Consider the following 18,312-nt stretch of genomic DNA (forward strand, 5'->3'; position numbering starts at 1 on the left):
TTCACATAAGCATCTATCCTCCGCACAGGAAGTTTCTTCGTTTCGCCTACCAGGGCATATGTTACGAATTCACAGTTCTTCCGTTTGGACTCAGTTTGAGTCCCCGGTCTTTCTGTCTGTGCGCGGAGGCGGGCTTAGCACCTCTGAGAATATCAGGTCTGAGAATCCTGACTTATATAGACGATTGGCTCATCATAGCCGAATCAAAGGAGAAGGTGTTGCAGGACACCGACCGTGTGCTCGCGCACATCACATCGCTCGGGTTTCAAGTGAATGTGAGCAAGAGCAATTTCACGCCCAGTCAGAATGTCATTTTCTTGGGCTTGGAGTTGAATTCGGTCTCCATGCGAGCGCGCCTCTCTCAAGAGCGCGTTCGCTCTCTGATGAACTGTCTGACGCAGTTCAGAGAAGGGGCGAAAGTGCAATATCGCACATGTCTCAGGCTACAGGGTCTCATGGCTTCATCCACCCAAGTTGTGCCATTGGGACTTCTGAGGATGAGGGCGTTCATGAAATGGGTCTTGTCACTACATTTCAGCCCGATTCGCGACCTTTGCCGCTCGGTAACAGTGACACGCGCCTGCTCGGCGACCTTGCGCCACTGGGAGAGCGAGAACTTTTACGCACGGGGAACCCCTCTGGGGGCGGTTACGATGCGGAAAGTTGTGACGACAGATGCGTCCTTGACAGGCTGGGGTGCCACCCAGGAGGGCAGAACGGTGAACGGTCTGTGGCCAAACAGACTACGTTCAGCGCACATAAACTATTTAGAGCTTTTAACCATTTGGAAAGCTCTGAATCATTTTCTGCCTCGCCTGCAGGGACATCACGTTCTAGTACGGTGCGACAATACCACGGCTGTGGCTTATATCAACCGTCAGGGCGGCATGCGCTCGTCGAAACTCCACGCTCTAGCTTACAAGCTTTTGGTGTGGAGCAGACGGGTTTTCCTGTCGTTACGCGCAACTCACGTTCCGGGCATTCTGAACAGAGGTGCGGATCTGCTATCAAGGGGAAACCCAATCTACGGAGATTGGCGTCTTCACCCTCAGATAGTGGAAATGCTATGGATGAGATTCGGACGGGCGAGCGTAGATCTATTCGCCTCGCGCGAAAACTACCATTGTCCTATGTTCTTCTCTCTAAGGGACATGGACGCGCCCCTCGGGGTAGACGCACTGGCCCACCCATGGCCCAGAGTGCTCCTGTATGCTTTTCCTCCCCTGTGCCTGATAATTCCCTCATTGGCCAGGGTGAGAGAGCAGGGCCTGTCTCTCATTCTGATAGCACCCAGGTGGCCCAAGGCACCATGGCTGGCGGAGATAATTCCTCTGTTATACGCCGAGCCGTGGCGCCTTCCCGTTCGCACGGATCTATTGTCCCAAGCCAACGGGGAGATTTACCACCCCCACCCGGACAGGGTGGCTCTCTGGGCCTGGCCCGTGAGAGGACGAACCTGAACGCACTTGGGCTTTCGCCGCGTGTGGTCGCCACTATTCAGAATGCCAGGGCCGTCTCTACACGGTCCTTATATGGCTGTAAGTGGCACGTGTTCGAAGGGTGGTGCGATGGGCGCGGTCTCACATCTTATCAGTGCTCAGTTCCTGATATTTTGTGTTTCCTTCAGGACCTCATGGAAAAAGGGAGGTCTTTTTCCACCATTAAGGTCTATTTGGCTGCGATTTCAGCCTGTCATGTGGGTTTTGAGGGCTCTACTGTCGGGCAGCACCCTCTAATCCGCAGATTCATGAAGGGTGCACGCCGCTCGTTGCCAGTCATCAGGAGAACTGTTCCGGAATGGGACCTCTCCATGGTGCTGGAAGCACTGTCTCAACATCCTTTTGAGCCCCTGGGGAGTATTTCCCTTAAGCTGCTGTCCTTCAAGACAGCTTTGCTCTTGGCCTTGGCATCTGCCAAACGTGTCAGTGAGCTACATGCACTCTCGGTTCACCCCTCGTGCACTAAGTTCTCCCTCAGTGGAGATAAGGTTTCCCTTAAGCCTAACCCGGCCTTCATGCCGAAGTGCTTCCCTGCGTTCACTTCGGAGGTGTTGGAGCTGTCCGCTTTTCACCCTCCACCTTTTACCTCTCTGGAGGATCAGAGGCTGAATGCTCTGTGTCCAGTCCGTGCTTTACAGGCTTATATGACCAGGACCAGCGCTTTCCGGAAGAGCGACCAGCTCTTTGTTTCATGGGCCCCTCCGCACAGAGGGAGTCCCATATCGAAGCAACGCCTCTCACATTGGGTTGTGGGCGCTATAACTATGGCTTATGAAGCAAAGGGAGTGCAGCCCCCAAGGGGCATCAGAGCTCATTCCACAAGGGGCTTAGCCGCCTCTTGGGCTTTGTTTAGGGGAGTGTCACTGCAGGACATCTGCTCCGCTGCCAGTTGGGCTTCTCCTCATACCTTTGTGCGTTACTACCGGCTGGATGTCACCAGAACCTCGGTAGCACATTCGGTTTTAGGGGTTGGGTCTTCTTAGCTCTTCCCTGTACCCTGTTGAAACCAATAAGAGTGAATGGCCCGGCTGGTCATGTTCATTCTTGCCACCAAACATTTACTTCCCGTTATGGGTTTAGTTTATGTGCCTTGGTGGGTTGGGGGTACTTTCATGTATGTGTCTCATGCATGCTTCATGTCCTGCGTGTCCACAGCAGTCGGTGTGGCGTCACCTTTGCAGGTTCATGATTAATGGACGTGTCAGGCACCGCCTCCCCGGGGTGACCGTCTTTCTCTGGCTTTCAGAACCTCACTGTGAGTGTATTGGGCAATCGGGGAGCTGTCCATGTCTCTCCCATAGGTGGATCTCGAACACGAGATGATGAAAGAGAACAATAGGTTACTATCGTAACCCCGGTTCTCTGAAACATCGAGTGGAGAGATCCACCAGCTTTGCCCCGCTTGCTGCACGAGAAGCGAATATACTTACTGAGGAATAGCAGCGCGCCCAGATGTTATATGCCCTTAGGTGAGGGGGTGTGGCCTCACCTGGCATTGGCTGCGCGCTTCTGTCTGTCTAGCCAGACTTGGTGCAATTGGATGCTTCTGCAGAGGTCAGGTACGGATGCCCTTCCCATAGGTGGATCTCTCCACTCGATGTTTCAGAGAACCGGGGTTACGATAGTAACCTATTGTTTTACATTATCAATCAATAACAAGTTCAGTGACTTTGAGCTGCATTACATGTGGGATTGAAATGATGGTTACAAGAAATCTCTAACATTAATTTTGGTCATGGCTTGAAAAACGAAGGCAATTTGATGGTCGTCATATAAGCAGTCACACTGCAGGACTGTGAGTCAAATCTTCTGACACTACCAGAATTTCGCCAGAGGTAAAATTTGATCGCAACGATCATTAATCGGCTGTCAGTGAACATGTCAAACTACCGATAAAAGACTTCAGATTTTTGCCTAGAATCAGTGGAATCTTTTAGGATTTGCATCATTTGTCTCAGCCGGCAAAATCAGGGACAAAATCGCACAGTGTGAACCCGGCTTTAGTTAGACTGGCTCCTGGGAGATTTATAAATAGTGGTGTGATTTCACAACAGTGAAAAACAATGCAGAATCTTACTTGTGCATTCTCTCACTAAAGGTGAATCATATAATTCAGTCTAACACTCATTATTTCAATCAGTTTGTAATTTTACGGATGCATTGTGGCATTTCACTAATATTTTGATTCTGAGGTATCAATGTATGAAAGGGAGCACCGCTTACATATGATTGAAATTAGAGGGTGTCTACCGCAACCGCTCAATAAAACAATAATAAGAGGTCAGGTGTGGATACAGGAGTTCTTACGAAGTGGTCATGTTTGTGGACAATCAGATTTGGCCCATTTTCAGCTGCAGTGTCAAAGTTGCCTTCATTTCACACAGATACACATTTTCTGATGCAAGTTTAAAGGTTTGTTTAACTGTGAAACTCTTTCCACACTGATGACGTATAAAACCCTTGTGAGAATCCTCATGTGGGTTTCTTTACATGTTAATCATTTTCCACACATATTAATGTCTTCTCTCCAGTGTGACTTCTCATGTGGGCTGTAAGATTTGCTTTGTGTGAAGCTCTTGTAGCGACTGACCGAATCCTGTTTTCCTTTCACTACTGAACAAATATGAACACATATATGTTTAATTTACAAAACCTTGAGTCATGTGAAATGGTGCCCCAATGTCTGCCAGCAGGTCATTGATTAACTCCATTTATGACGCATTGCGCAATCAAGAAACAGGTCCCTGTTGTTCTCGAAACCCTCACGTGGTACACACCACGGATGGACAGATGCTGAAAATAAGGATATCCACACATACCGTCACACAAACGTCCTTTGTGTGCAACTTAGGATAGGAATGTCCTTAATGTATATAACACAGAATTGTATCTAACCTTCCTGTATGCATGCATATCTAATTAGTTTTGTCTTATTCTATAGATGTAATTGGAGACTGGTCTGTAACTTCAAATCTTAAGTTTATTTCTAAAGAAAGATTACCTAACAGGATCATCTTCTGTAACTCTCCCTCTTGCTAGGTCATAAAACTTTATGACCCCCAAAAGGAATTCCAAGGGAATCACAGCTCCCACTTCAATTCTGATGAAGAAAGACTAATAGTTTTACTGTTTATTGTACATACATGTATCCCGGGTTTAAATGTAGAATTCTGTATCCGTAGTTTCATTTTATTAAAACCATTATATTCTTGATTGCTAATTGTCTAAAGTGCTCATATTTACAAAGTCAATGAAATGTTCGACCCTTTAGCTACAAAGCTTTACAATTCGTTACTATTTCAGTAACTTAAATTTTATAATAATAAGAAGGTGATTTTTCATGGCCAGAAAATAGCTTTTTTGGAATTATAAGAAAGAGATAATTTTTGTTGAAAATCGATAAGTTAATCTTACGGCCGTTTGCTGGACAAACAGATTGTTCGATAACTAAATTAATTCCATTTAAGGTTATCTCATATAATCGATCTGTAATGAGACTATTGATATATTAATGACGAACCAGAACCCATTATGGTGATCATTCATATATACAATCGATCTATTTTCAGCTTCGATAATTTAACTGTAATGTGCAATATATGAATCATTCATGATTAATTATTAAATTCCCTATATATAATTTGAGCTAATTTAATGTAAGACTCATTGTCGCTACACTCTTTACACACTGATCACATGTGAAAAGCTTCTTTCCGGTGTGGATTCTCGTGTGGTAATCAAGAGTGTTTTATGTGCAAAACTCTTTCCGCACTGATTGCAATGGTAAGGCTTCTCTCCAGTGTGAATTCTCATGTGGACTTCAAGGTTTTGTTTTTGTGTGAAACTTTTTCCACACTGACGGCATGTGAAAAGCTTCTCTCCAGTCATTAAATCATGATGTTTCTCAAATTGATTTTCCTCTTCAATTTTATTCAGTTGTTGACTCTCCTCTTTCAGCACCATCAGGTCTAAAATGTAAAAAACAAATACAATTTCACCCCAGTTTAATGGCACAAAACAACATAAATCAAAACTCTCATCCTCTGATAGATTGATAATTATATTGGCACGTGGACAATAATTAACATTGTTTAGGTCCTATCTGTCAGATTTCTACTACTTGTATATTTAGAGATGTCTCATCAAACACAAGTATGGTGTGCCCCAGGGCTCAGTATTAGATCCTCTGCTTTTCTCATTGTTTATGCTTCCCCTAAGGGACATTGTTATTCACTGTTATGACAATAATACTCAGTTTTACATACACTGCTTGCATACACTTGCCTGCATACACTTGGGTACCGAAACACGGTGCCAATACGGAACCGGTTCCGACGTAAACGGTAGTAACGAGACCGAATAAGAATCTCGCGGCATGAATGTTCTAATACATATAAATAAAACATCTCCAGTTAACCAGCACAGCATTACTTTAGTTCGTTTGTTAATAAATAAGATATGATCTAGCACTGAAATGTGTTTTTTAAATCGATCAAAGTGCTTGTTGCCGCAGCGATCATTGGCGCGGATACAGTGTTTTCTCTTGTGGCTCGCGCACACCACACTGTCTTAACTCGGAAGCGTGCTTCAATCCGTTGCGGAGACTCTCTTTTCGTTCCGGTGAAATCACAAAATATAATGCACACAAATGTGTCCCTGCTTGATATACAACCACTGATGAGCATAATCGGTTTTGATGAGAAAAAAAACTGTACGAATGCGGATTAGAAACCAGAACCTCTCACACGCTTGACGAAAGTTCAAGTTCAGCAGGCTGCCAGTGTCTGTATGGCACGCGTGCAATTTATATGAGAAAATGAGTTTTCACGTGCATATAATAGGCAGTTTTCACGTGCATTTGATACGCACTTCATTGCGTGTAATAGTGTAATAGTCAAAACGTATAATACATACGTACCCCACACCACTACTAAACCTACCCTAACCAACACACGCGTATCCTATGCATATCCTATGGACGTAAAAACTCATTTTCTCGTATAAATTACACGATAAACACACTGCATGCTACAGAGACGCATTTAGTGTGATTGGGTTGCGACATCACAGATGATGATAACAGCAGCCGTTCCTCTTCGGGTAAGTCTATTTGTCATGATACTACAGAGATCACAGGAAGCAAACGCGAGTTAACAGTATTTATTAGGACAGTCCAGACAACAGTACAAGCAGGTGATGATGGGTGACGCAGGGACTTTGATGGTCAGATCCAGTGAAGTGCAGACGTGACGTGAAGACGGTGAGACGAACTCAATCCACACAATGACGACGAGGAACAGGAACACAAGGCAGGAACACGGAACCAAAGACCAACGAGGACGACATCAAACAACGATCTGACAAGGATGATAGAGAAGCGGTGAGTATATATAGAGTGGTGAGATCAATTGCAGCTGGTGAAGTAATGATGAACAGCTGGAACGGATCAGGTAATGACATACATACACGCCCCTTACACACGTGCACTCATACAACAACATAAACACAAGACTAGAAGAAACCAGTAAATACGTCTACCGTGACACTATTAGGCCTATTTTACTGCCAACTCCAAATCTTGCATATCAAGTAGGCTAGCAAACACCGTTGCCATTCAACAGCGAGTGTGACAACGTGTGCAAAATGTTTTAACAAAGTTCCAACACTTCTTTATACGAGGCTATACTGTGCGTGTTAAATATTTCTGCTCAGTGGCAGATATTTCTCTGCTTAAAGTAAAAGTCATAATATGTGAGGGTAAAATGTTGATCTTAACTTAAGTGTTTTACATCAGTAGCCTATTACACGGCGCAATTTTTCATTTAATCAGAAATCAGAAAATATTTCAGTTAATATTGTGTCCAGTTTGGCCCTGTAAATAAATGGGTATTATTTTTTGACAAAGTGTGTGCAGTTTTGTTTTCTTAAGTACCGGTTCAAGAACCGTTTAAGCACCGGAACCGTTTAAAAAATACAGAGTAGGTACTGGTACCGGATAAAACCAAACCAATACCCAACCCTACAGCTAACTTAGAGTAGTGACGTTTTTTCCGGTTATATTAATGATAATAATAATGATATAATAGATGGGATGAGTAATTAAGTAAAGTGTTAGATCTCAGCAAATGTACTGTTATCTGAGTGTCTACAGATATAAACAAGTTAAATGTAAGACCTTTTAAGACCTTTTAATACCACCTTATATGACATTTAAGACCAAACCTGCAATGGAAAACCTTATAATCACACATTTTCATTTTACTCAACAAGAAACTGCTAATTTTGCAGTGGTCTCTTCTTTTCCCCATACATACAGGTGCAATCAAAAATATTCAAACCCCCAAAGATTTTAAGGATTTATCAATTAAAGATTCTGCATTGGATGACTTCTTGATGAGTTGAGTGATACATAAAATCAACACAGAAAATAGATGATGTAGTATTTGAGAATAACAGGATATTTTGCTAAAATAGCCATGTCACAATTATTTAACCCGTATATAATATTGTTGTTTTTAAAGCTTTCTGAAAATGTTTATGGCCTAAAGTGGAGTTGAAACATTAGCTGTGTCCCAAAGGGAAGGCTGCATCCTATTGAATAAACAGCTATGAATCCAGAATTGGCTATTGTCATTTTTTTTGTTTATATTTTACTGGAAGACATGGTGAGGATGTTTCAGTCATGTATTTTCGGCTTTAACCTGTTAAGCACTGAAGCCATTTTTGAGTTGTTTTGTCTGAGAGACACGCATAAAAGTACAGACTCATAACTCCAAAACTGTAACAAGGAGAGTCAAAAGGGAGGTATTGTTTGATAGAAGACTTTTCAAATTTTTTGAAAATATAAATTACATTACATTTGGACATTCTCCTGCTGAGAAACTGCTGATAAAAGACAAAAAAATATATATAATTTTTATTATGATTTTGCATATTTCTTGTTTGACATAGAATAACTCTGGAAGGAAATATGGTAGCTCAAAAATTATTTTTTGGTGAGGTCCCTCTACAGGTGACCTGCATCTGGATAAAATTTTGTGGTGATTGCATAAAGTACTCAAAAGTTACAGCATTCTGAACAAACATAGCCTTTTTGTTTAGTCCTCACACATTTGAAAGGCAATAAAAAATTGTTGTTTTCTGAGTGACACACAAAACGTCTCTGGTTACTTGCGTAACCTATGTTCTCTGAATAGGGAACGAGACGCTGCGGAAAGCGCAGTGGGATATTCTCTGAATGTGCCGATTGTCTGAAGCCTTATAGAATCACGCCAATTCATTGGCTGATGGCGTCCGCGCGATATGGCTCCGCCCCGACGCTCTTACGTCGCATCATTACATATTCGCGCGCGCGCCATCTGCTCCTCAGATTTCTCTGCCGAAAAGAAACTGTCAGCAGCGCGAGGAGCTTGGCCGCTAACGCAGCGTCTCGTTCCCTATTCAGAGAACATAGGTTACGCAAGTAACCAGAGACGTTCTCTTTCATAGGTTCACTCAACGCTGCGGAAAGCGCAGTGGGAACGGACTACCAAACTCGCCAAGCCAGAGCGCTTTTATAACTGGTAGATAAAAGAAACAACGACCGAAATGAGTTCAAACAGAAAGAACCTGGGAACCCGGGGTCATGTCAAGATCCAAGCTATAGAACCTTACAAAAGTGTGCGGAGAGGACCAGCCTGCCGCAACACAAATATCCCCCAAAAGTGCTCCTCTGAAAAGAGCTTGAGAAGATGCTACACTTCTGGTGGAATGTGCTTTAATGCTAAGAGGTGAAGGCAAGCCACGCACCTCGTAAGCCAACGAGATAGCCTCTGTGACCCAGTGAGAAATCCTCTGCTTTGATGCAGCAAGCCCACGGCGGCTAGCACCGAAGCAAACCAGAAGCTGGTTAGATTTCCTCCAACCGCCTGAGCGGTCTACATATATCTTAAGAGAACGAACTGGGCAGAGCAAGTTAAGCTTCCTATCTTCCTCAGACGAAAATGGAGGAGGGTGGAAAGCGTTAAGGTTAACTACCTGTGAGCGGAAAGTTGAGGAAAGAACCTTGGGGACATACCCTGGTCTCGGCCTCAAGGAAACTTTGACCAGGCCAGGGGCAAAGTCCAAGCAAGACTCGCTAACAGAAAGAGCTTGTAAATCTCCCACCCGCTTAAATGAGGACAAAGCTAACAAAAGAGAAACCTTGAGAGTCAGAATCCTCTCCGGAGCTGACTCCAAGGGCTCAAAGGGGGCTTTCGTCAAACCCTCTAAGACAACAGAAAGATCCCATGGGGGAACTCTAGGGGAGCGAGCCGGTTTCAGGCGCTTCACCCCACGCATGAAGGCAGAAACTAACCTTAATTTGCCCAGGGGAATCTCATCCGATTCCCTATGCGCTGCAATAGCCGCGACATAAACTCTTAGAGTGGTAGCGGCTGCTCCAGCAGCAAACTTCTCCTGCAGGAATTCCAGTACTGAACCAGCAGGGCAGTTAACTGGGCTCCTATCATGTGCTAAGCACCAAGTCTCAAACACCCTCCATTTGGAAGAATATAATCTCCTTGTAGAAGGGTCTCTAGCACTCGCAATGGTCTCCTGAACGTCAGTTGGGAGAGCAGAGCTTAATGCCGACGGCCTCTGATCGGCCAAACGAACAGCTTCCACATGTCTGGGCGAGGATGCCATATCCTGCCCTGTAGCTGGGACAGAAGATCTTCCCTGACCGGGATCCTCCAGGGGGAAGATTCCAGTAGAGGAATTAGCTCCGAAAACTATGGCTGAGATGGCCAGAACGGAGCTACCAGGAGGAGGCGGACTCCGCTCTCTCTCACTCTGGCCAAGACCGCCTGGATCAGTTTGATGGGCGGGAAGGCATAGAGTTTCTGCGTTGGCCAAGGGTGAGCGAACGCATCTATCCCCAATGGGGCCGGGGGACTCAGGGAGAACCAAAGCGGGCATTGGGACGACTCTTGAGATGCAAAGAGGTCCACCTCCGCCTCTCCAAAAACCTCCCAGATCAGGGCCATCGTCTGGCGGTTCAACATCCATTCCCCCGATCTGAGTTTCTGTCTCGACAGAAAATCTGCCGCGAGGTTCAGAACCCCTGGGACATGAACCGCTCTTAGAGATAGGAATCTGCTCTGAGACCACAGGAGAAGGTGACGCGCATGCCTGTCTAGGGTGCGCGACCGAGAACCTCCCTGCCGGTTCACATGAGACACCACTGCCATGTTGTCTGTTCTGACAATGACATGGTGACCCTCCAGAAGAGGGAGGAAATGATGCAGAGCCAGAAAAACGGCTCTTAACTCCAGGCAATTTATGTGCCAAGAGAGAGCCTCTCCGGTCCAGACCCCACACGCTGGTCTGCCCTCGAAAACTGCTCCCCAGCCGGTGAGAGAGGCATCCGTCGTAATCATCTGGCGACGAGATACCGCACCCATGCTGATCCCTTTCCGAAGAAAAAGAGGGTCCCGCCAAACTGACAGGGCTCGAAAGCAACTGCGCGATACCTTCAGTAGGCGAAGGGTTGACCCGGAGGGTCGAACCCCTGAGAGTTTCACCCACCACATGAAGGGTCTCATGTGGAGTAGGCCCAGCGGTAGCACGGAGGAGGCCGCGGCCATAAGGCCCAGCATCCTGCGGCAGGTGCCCACAGACACATGATGGCCTAGCAAAAAAACGAGCCAAGCATGTCATCAGGCTGGAAATCCGTGCAGGGGCCAAGCGGGCCTGCATGAGAACGGAATCCATGTGCACCCCCAAGAAAACGGTGCTTTGAGCCGGAGCAAGAACACTCTTCTCCAAGTTCAACCTCAAACCGAGAGACTGGATATGACTCAGAACGATGTTTCTGTGGTGGGCCACTAGGTTCCTGGACTGGGCTAAAATGAGCCAATCGTCTTGGTAATTTAGAACACGGATGCCCTGGAGCCGCAATGGGGCCAGAGCTGCATCCATGCACTTTGTAAATGTCCTCGGGGCCAGAGATAGGCCGAAGGGAAGGACCCTGTACTGGAACGCCCTTCCTCCAACGGCGAACCTGAGGAACTGCCTGTGTCGCTGTACAACCTGGATGTGAAAATAAGCATCCTTTAGGTCTATCGTCACGAACCAATCCCCTGGCCGAATCTGAGATATGATAGCTTTCAGCGTCAACATTTTGAATTTCCCTTTGTAAAGGGCGAAGTTCAGTCGGCGGAGGTCCAGTATGGGACGCAAACCGCCGCCCTTCTTCGGGACCAGGAAGTAACGGCTGTAAAAGCCCCGCTCGGTTTCCCCTGGAGTAATCTCCTCTATTGCTCCTTTGAGAAGGAGGGAAGAGATTTCCTGCTGAAGTACAGAAGCCTGAGTGGCGCTGTCTACTACAGTAGGAAACACCCCATTGAAACAGGGGGGATTGCGGCAAAACTGAAGAGTGTAGCCGAACCGAATTGTGCGAAGAACCCAAGACGATACCCCTGGTAAGCGCTCCCACTCTGGAAGGAAATGTGATAGAGGAGGAGGGATGTTGTAATGCAGACGACATACCTGAGTGAGGGTGCCGTGCTGACGCTCCTGGAGTAAAGGGGTTGACTGTGCAGGAGGGCCATCGGCGTCCTGGCACGTGATGGGAGGCATCGATGCTGGGGTCATGGTGACCAGATCCGCCTGCTCCGGAGGAAAACGGAAAGTGCCTCCGAGGATGCGGCCGGTAGTTATAGAGAGTGTGGGGGGTGAGGGGAGAAAGCAGAAAGCGTCTCCTTCCTCCCGCACCAGACTGAGTAGAGAAGGTGAAATATGACCTGCACTTCGAGACACTCTGAGTGGCGAAGGTGACAGGGCAAGGAAAGGAGAGCTGGGAGGTGGGCAGAAACGCTTGTGCGGTCTGACCCAACCTTGAGGAAGCAGAGGAGCTCTCCTTTTTCTGACCGGAAGGTCAGGAACGGCTCTGGGCCGCCGGAGCAGTCGGTTTGTCGGACCGCCTCAACTGGAGGCGCTTGTGAGGCCGTTGACGGGGAAACGGGCGACCGCGGGCTCCCCAAACCGTGGTAGGTGGGAGATACCCTGGTTCGCTTCTTCTGGAAGAGAAATCCGGTCTATGAGAGGGACGTTCTCTGGGTCGCACCGGGGCGGGAGCAGAAGGTTCCCTAGCCCTCCTGGGCATGAACTGTCTGAACGCGGCCGATTGGGATTTGGAGGAGCGGAATTTCTCAACCACTGTGTTGACCGCCTCACCAAACAACCCCGTTTGAGAAATGGGGGCGTCCAAGAGGAAAACCTTCTCTTTGTCACGGATCTCCGTGAGATTAAGCCACAAGTGGCGCTCCACCGCAACAGAACCAGCCATAGAGCGACCTATAGCGCGTGCGGTATGCTTGGTGGCTCTTAAGGCTAAATCCGTAGCCTTACGAAGCTCCTTGACCGCTTCAGGAGTCACGCCGTCGCCCTCGTCCATTTCCTTCAGGACGTCCGCCTGGTAGGCCTGGAGAATGGCCATAGTGTGCAGGGTCATGCCTGCCTGCCCAGCCGCCATGTAGGATTTCCCAATGAGAGAGGAAGTAGTCCTACATGCTTTAGAAGGGAGGAGGGGGCGCGATTTCCAGGACGGCGCAGACGACGGAGCAAGATGGTCGGCTAAAGTTTCCTCAATCGCCGGAATGGCTGAATAGCCCTGTTCCACAGAGCCTACCAGGTTGGTGAAATCAGCAGCAGCCGCATTAGTGAGGCGCGAAGAAAAAGGCTGCTTCCAGGATCTGGAAATCTCATGATGCAGATCACTGAAAAATGGCAGCTTCCTCCGTTGAGGCCTAGAATTAGGGCCACTGAGAAGCCTTTCGTCGAGTTTCGACGACTGAGACTCACGTGGCTCGTCGGGCCCATCAATAGTGAGCTTCTCCGTAGCGTGCGAAAGCACGTCAACGAGCTCCGCATAGGCCGCAGTAGGCCGCGCTTCCTGGCCGCTCGGCGGGATAAACTCGTCGGCGAGAGTAGGCCCGAAATCCTCGGAGTCGGAAGCCTCGGTAAAAAGTATATCCTCCAGCCCGAAAGAAACCGCGTCGCGTGCTCCCGGGCTGGGGCGCAAATAATCGTGTGAAAATTCGACTGGCATGCCTCGCGCGTGCCGAGGGGAGGGAGGGAGAGAAAGAGCGGGGCTCGTCTGCTCGAACTCCACATCCTCAAGCTCTACATCCGAACCCCATGTCGCGGATCCTCGAGAGGCCTCGGGAGCGCGACAGGGGGAGACGAATGATTCCCTCTCAAAGACCGCAAGCCGCGATTTAAGGGTTTTGAGCAACAAATTTTCACAGAATTTGCATTTAGACGATCCTATAACTGCCTCACGTGCATGTTAAAAACCCAAACACTTAACGCACTTACTGTGTGGGTCGTCGTTAGCGATGTAACGAGCACATGGCGGAGTACAGCGTCTGAAATCCATGGCCACTTCACCGTAAGGAGAAACAGAGTTCCGCTTGAACAGTCGCAGAAGCGCCGAGAATAATCCAGATGTATTTGTAGCTCAGAAAAATCACGAGCGAAGGGCAACGTGACCGCTTCGCTCTGAAGGTAGAGAAATCTGAGGAGCAGATGGCGCGCGCGCGAATATGTAATGATGCGACGTAAGAGCGTCGGGGCGGAGCCATATCGCGCGGACGCCATCAGCCAATGAATTGGCGTGATTCTATAAGGCTTCAGACAATCGGCACATTCAGAGAATATCCCACTGCGCTTTCCGCAGCGTTGAGTGAACCTATGAAAGAGAACTAAAGACTCATAACTCCAAAACTATAGCAAGGAGAGTCAAAAGGTAGGTATCGTTTGATAGAACACTTTTCAAATTTTTTGAAAATATAAATTACATTACATTTGGACATTTTCCTGCCGAGAAAAGACAAAAAATAAATATAATTTTTATTATGATTTTGCATATCTTTCTTATTTGACATATAATAACTCAGGAAGGAAATAAGGTAGGTGGAAAATTCTTTTTTGGTGAATTCCCTCTACATGTGAGCTGCATCTGGATAAAATTTTTTATTGCCCCCGGTACCGGGGGCGTTGGTTATTAACAGGTTAATAGCCAAGATCATGGCCAGAGCTGGTTTGCTGCGTCCCAATTCAGAAGCTGCTTCCTGAATTTCCAGATTAGGCTACACTTTAAACTGTTCAAGTATTGGGTGTTAACTTTCGTAAATAATGTAATGTAAAGAAAAGAAAACATAGCCTACATAGGCATATGGTTCAAATGTTCACTTATATACCCTACCTTGATGCGATTTTGTAGGCTAGTGTATTATTTTTATTATGTAGCATAAATGGACAAATGATGAATATGGTAAATATACATTTCAACCCCGTATTATGGAGGGAAAAACCCTCCATCTGTGGGAAAAAACAAAACAATCCGTGGTGACGGTTGTGCAATCCGTCCCTTACTCACAATATTTTTATGTGTAAACATAAATGTATAAAATTACACAATTTTATTCGTGTAAACTCACAATAACAAGAAAACTTTGTGCTTTTGTAAAATAAAATAAAAGAATCGGGCGCGCTTTCATGATCGCCATGAACTGGAGCGCCTCTCAAAAAATGAACTGAAACAAAATATGGCCTACCTATACAAAGCTTGAAATGTCCACTTTTAAACGAGCAAATTCGAATATAATTTCCAGGTTCTAATTTGGCCTTAGAAAACCAGTAAAATCGATTTTTTCCATATTAATTTGTGAATATTTCAAATATTTAATAAACGGGAAAAAAGTCATAAACAAAAATCTGAAAATACGTCTATTTATTTTTTTGCCCATCATTTGGTGTGTAGGCCTACAATTCAAATTCAAATTTTGGTGCTCAACTTTGCGTTTTAAAAATAGCCTAACAACCGTTCATTTTTCGTTTTTCAATTACGGGTTAAAAAAAGAAAAACGAGTGGACGCAAAGGTACACGGACCTTATTATTATATTTCAAATAATGTTGGCTATTTGTAGAAAAAGTTAGTCTTGGGTCCGTGTACTTTTGCGTCCGTTCGTTTTTGCACAAATAAAAGTAGGCTAGTTGTGAATGATGTATTATTCTTTTCTGTATGACCAGAAATGATAGAGTAAGTTCTTTCCACTGTTGATATAAAAATGCATGTTGTTGAGTCCGCGCCTCCACAGCCACACTCCACACACACACTTGGATATGCGTCAAAATCTTGTGTTAGGCTATTTATGACAATCTTAGCCCTGTATTATTATTGTCTAACCATTTATTATGACTGACATTTGACAAATTGCTTTGTTCCTTTTTTTTGATAAAAGCAGCTTTTATGCAGCCTAAATGTACTAATAATAATGATAATTATTATTATTTGTGTTTATAATTATAATTATAAATGAATTCACTGAAGACAGTAATATGTTAATCATAAAATAATTTATGAATGTTTTATTTTTATATAGAACCTAACCTTGTGTTTGTGTTATATTTCTTTTTTATATGTGAAGTCTTTTTTTGCTTATTCTATTATACTGAGCTTTTTTCGTTTTAGAAATTGAAGAAATTTCCATTTAAATTTTTTTTTTCATTTTTAAAAGTTTATGCAAAGCATCCCTCATAAACAGGTGGCCTGGTTGAATCATCGTGGGCACGATTTGTTAAACCAAGGGAGGTTTAAGAATTCGTGAGTAGGCCTACAGTTTATAAACTGAGGGGAAGGATTGCACAACCGTGGCCACGGATTGTTTTTTCCTACAAAAGAGACTTTCTGGGCTCCGTACTACGAGAATATAAAACCAAGTTGAATATAAAAAAGTGCAGTTCAAAGTTACTCCCGCTCGTCATCGGTAGCTGTCACAGTTGCTAGGCGACAAGAACAATCATCCATCATCTTTTTGAATAAAAGTGGTGTCATCACCGGCCCGCAATGACTTATGGGGTAGGATCGGGGACGATAGACCGCGAAGGATCCATTTATGCATCCTTCCTTTCACGGGGAAACGAAGGGTGCATTTGGCGTCGCTTTTGAATCAGGGTAGCCTTCGTCGCGCCGCAATGACGCAACCGGCCTTTGAATAGGCCTTCGAAGGATGCAAAATTGAATTGGGACAGCCTTCATCGCGCCACCGTGACGCAATCGACCTTCAAATGCGGCCTTCGGAGATGCAGCCTTTGAATTGGGACATCCTTAATCGCGCCGCTGTGACGCAATCGGCCTTCAAATGCGGCCAAGCAGCCTTCAAATACGGCCTAGGAGGACGCAGCCTTCACATTGGGACACAGCTATAATTAAGCCTTTGGGAACTCTATAATGATCTTGCATTTGCTTCAGCTGTGATGTATATATAAACCCCACCCATGAAGGTATTCGAGGTGAGTTGCAATCATGGGAAAGACAAAGGAGCTTCCACAAAAGCTGAGAGAGGAGATTATTTCATCACACCTGAAGGGACTTGTCTGTAAGACGATTTCCATATAAATTAACATTCCAAGAGACACCATTGGGAGCATTATAAGGAAGTTTAAAACTTGTGGAACAGCAGCAAACCTGGCCATGGAAGAAAGCCCAAAATTTCATCAAGGGCCCGTACCAACTTAGGACAACTAAGAAAAGCCCCTGTGTGACTGCAAGACATCTACAGGATGACCTGATAAAGGCTGGTACAAGTGCTTCAGTAGCAACTATAAGACATGCACTGAATAAACAAGGACTTTGTGGCCGGACTATAAGACGCACTCCACTCTTGACCACAAGGATCATCAAAAGTTGACTAGAATTTGCCAGGAGGAATTTGGATAAAACTACAGAGCTTTGGGAGACTGACCAGTGGCAGTTCTAGAGGGGCGGCCCGTGCCCCTGTGACAACAAGCTTGGCCCCCCTTGTGGCCCCCCTCAATGTGGAGTGTGAAATAATTTTTACAAAAGTGTTTTTTGTTATCGTTGTATACGTATTTTTTTTAATTTTATTCTATCTTTGTGGATTTGCTTGTTCACGTGACAATTTGCATCACATTCGCGGGAATCGCGGCAGAATAACGTCTGTCTCCTGCACGCGAGAGAGGAGAGAAGAAGAAAGTTGGTAAATATCAGTTCAGTTGCAAGTTCATTCTTTATGTGCGTATCGGGTGTGCGATGTGTATTGTCTATTATGATATTGTAATCAATGTTTTAACTGTATACGAGGCACTGTGAGCTGACATCGCATTTGTCTATCGTCCTTTCACTGCTGTGTGCAGTTCATAGGTAGGCTATGTCCCCAAATTAGTTTATGTCTTATATTTATATCATATTATGTTCTTATATCAGAATATCACATCAGAGTGCCGTTTTCCCGTGCACAATTGCAACTGTGATATTGATGTTATACAACAGTTAAATTAACAATAAGTTAGCATTGGGAGTTACTTTTTAAACACAATATTGTCAATATTGTTTGTTTTCCCTTTATTTCGCAGACTAGAATTTCAAAATGAACCCGTAGCAGAGTCTCAATGCAACAGACAGCGATGATTTCTTGACTGAAATCCGCGTTTTTAACGAATCACTTGCTTCTTTCCCGAATGAATCAGCCGTTTGAACGAATCGGTTGAATGAATGAATCCCTCAACTCACTTATTAAGACAGTGACTTGACACCGCCTACTGGCGGTTTTAGTTTCATATTTAAAGTAACCTTTAATTAAAACGTTAAAATTAGACATCATTTCATATTTAAATATTGATTTTAAAAAAAATCTCATAGCTTTATTTATGCAATTGTAAATGGAGTGTAAATATATTAATGCCGGTTCTGTGTCTCCTCTGCACTGCAAAGTTGATTTTGATTGAATGAATTAATTTGACTGGTAACAGTGTTACTGTATAATT

General features: G+C 45.1%; 1 protein-coding gene across 1 annotated transcript; it reads left to right on the forward strand.

Moving 5' to 3' along the window:
• The first annotated feature begins 1,189 nt into the window (after positions 1-1,189).
• On the forward strand, positions 1,190-2,482 carry LOC143718455 (uncharacterized). Its single transcript, XM_077209515.1, has one exon. It carries the CDS (start codon positions 1,190-1,192, stop codon positions 2,480-2,482), a length of 1,293 nt encoding a protein of 430 aa, XP_077065630.1.
• The last annotated feature ends 15,830 nt before the right edge of the window (positions 2,483-18,312 follow it).

This window comes from Siphateles boraxobius, unplaced genomic scaffold (genome assembly GCF_051911475.1).
Source record: "Siphateles boraxobius isolate OS27281-9 unplaced genomic scaffold, OSU_SipBor_1 61, whole genome shotgun sequence".
In the NCBI taxonomy this organism is placed as follows: Eukaryota; Metazoa; Chordata; class Actinopteri; order Cypriniformes; family Leuciscidae; genus Siphateles; species Siphateles boraxobius.

Excerpts from the sequence above, each read along its gene's own strand:
- LOC143718455 (XM_077209515.1), top strand. The coding sequence starts at position 1,190 with ATGGCCCAGAGTGCTCCTGTATGCTTTTCCTCCCCTGTGCCTGATAAT.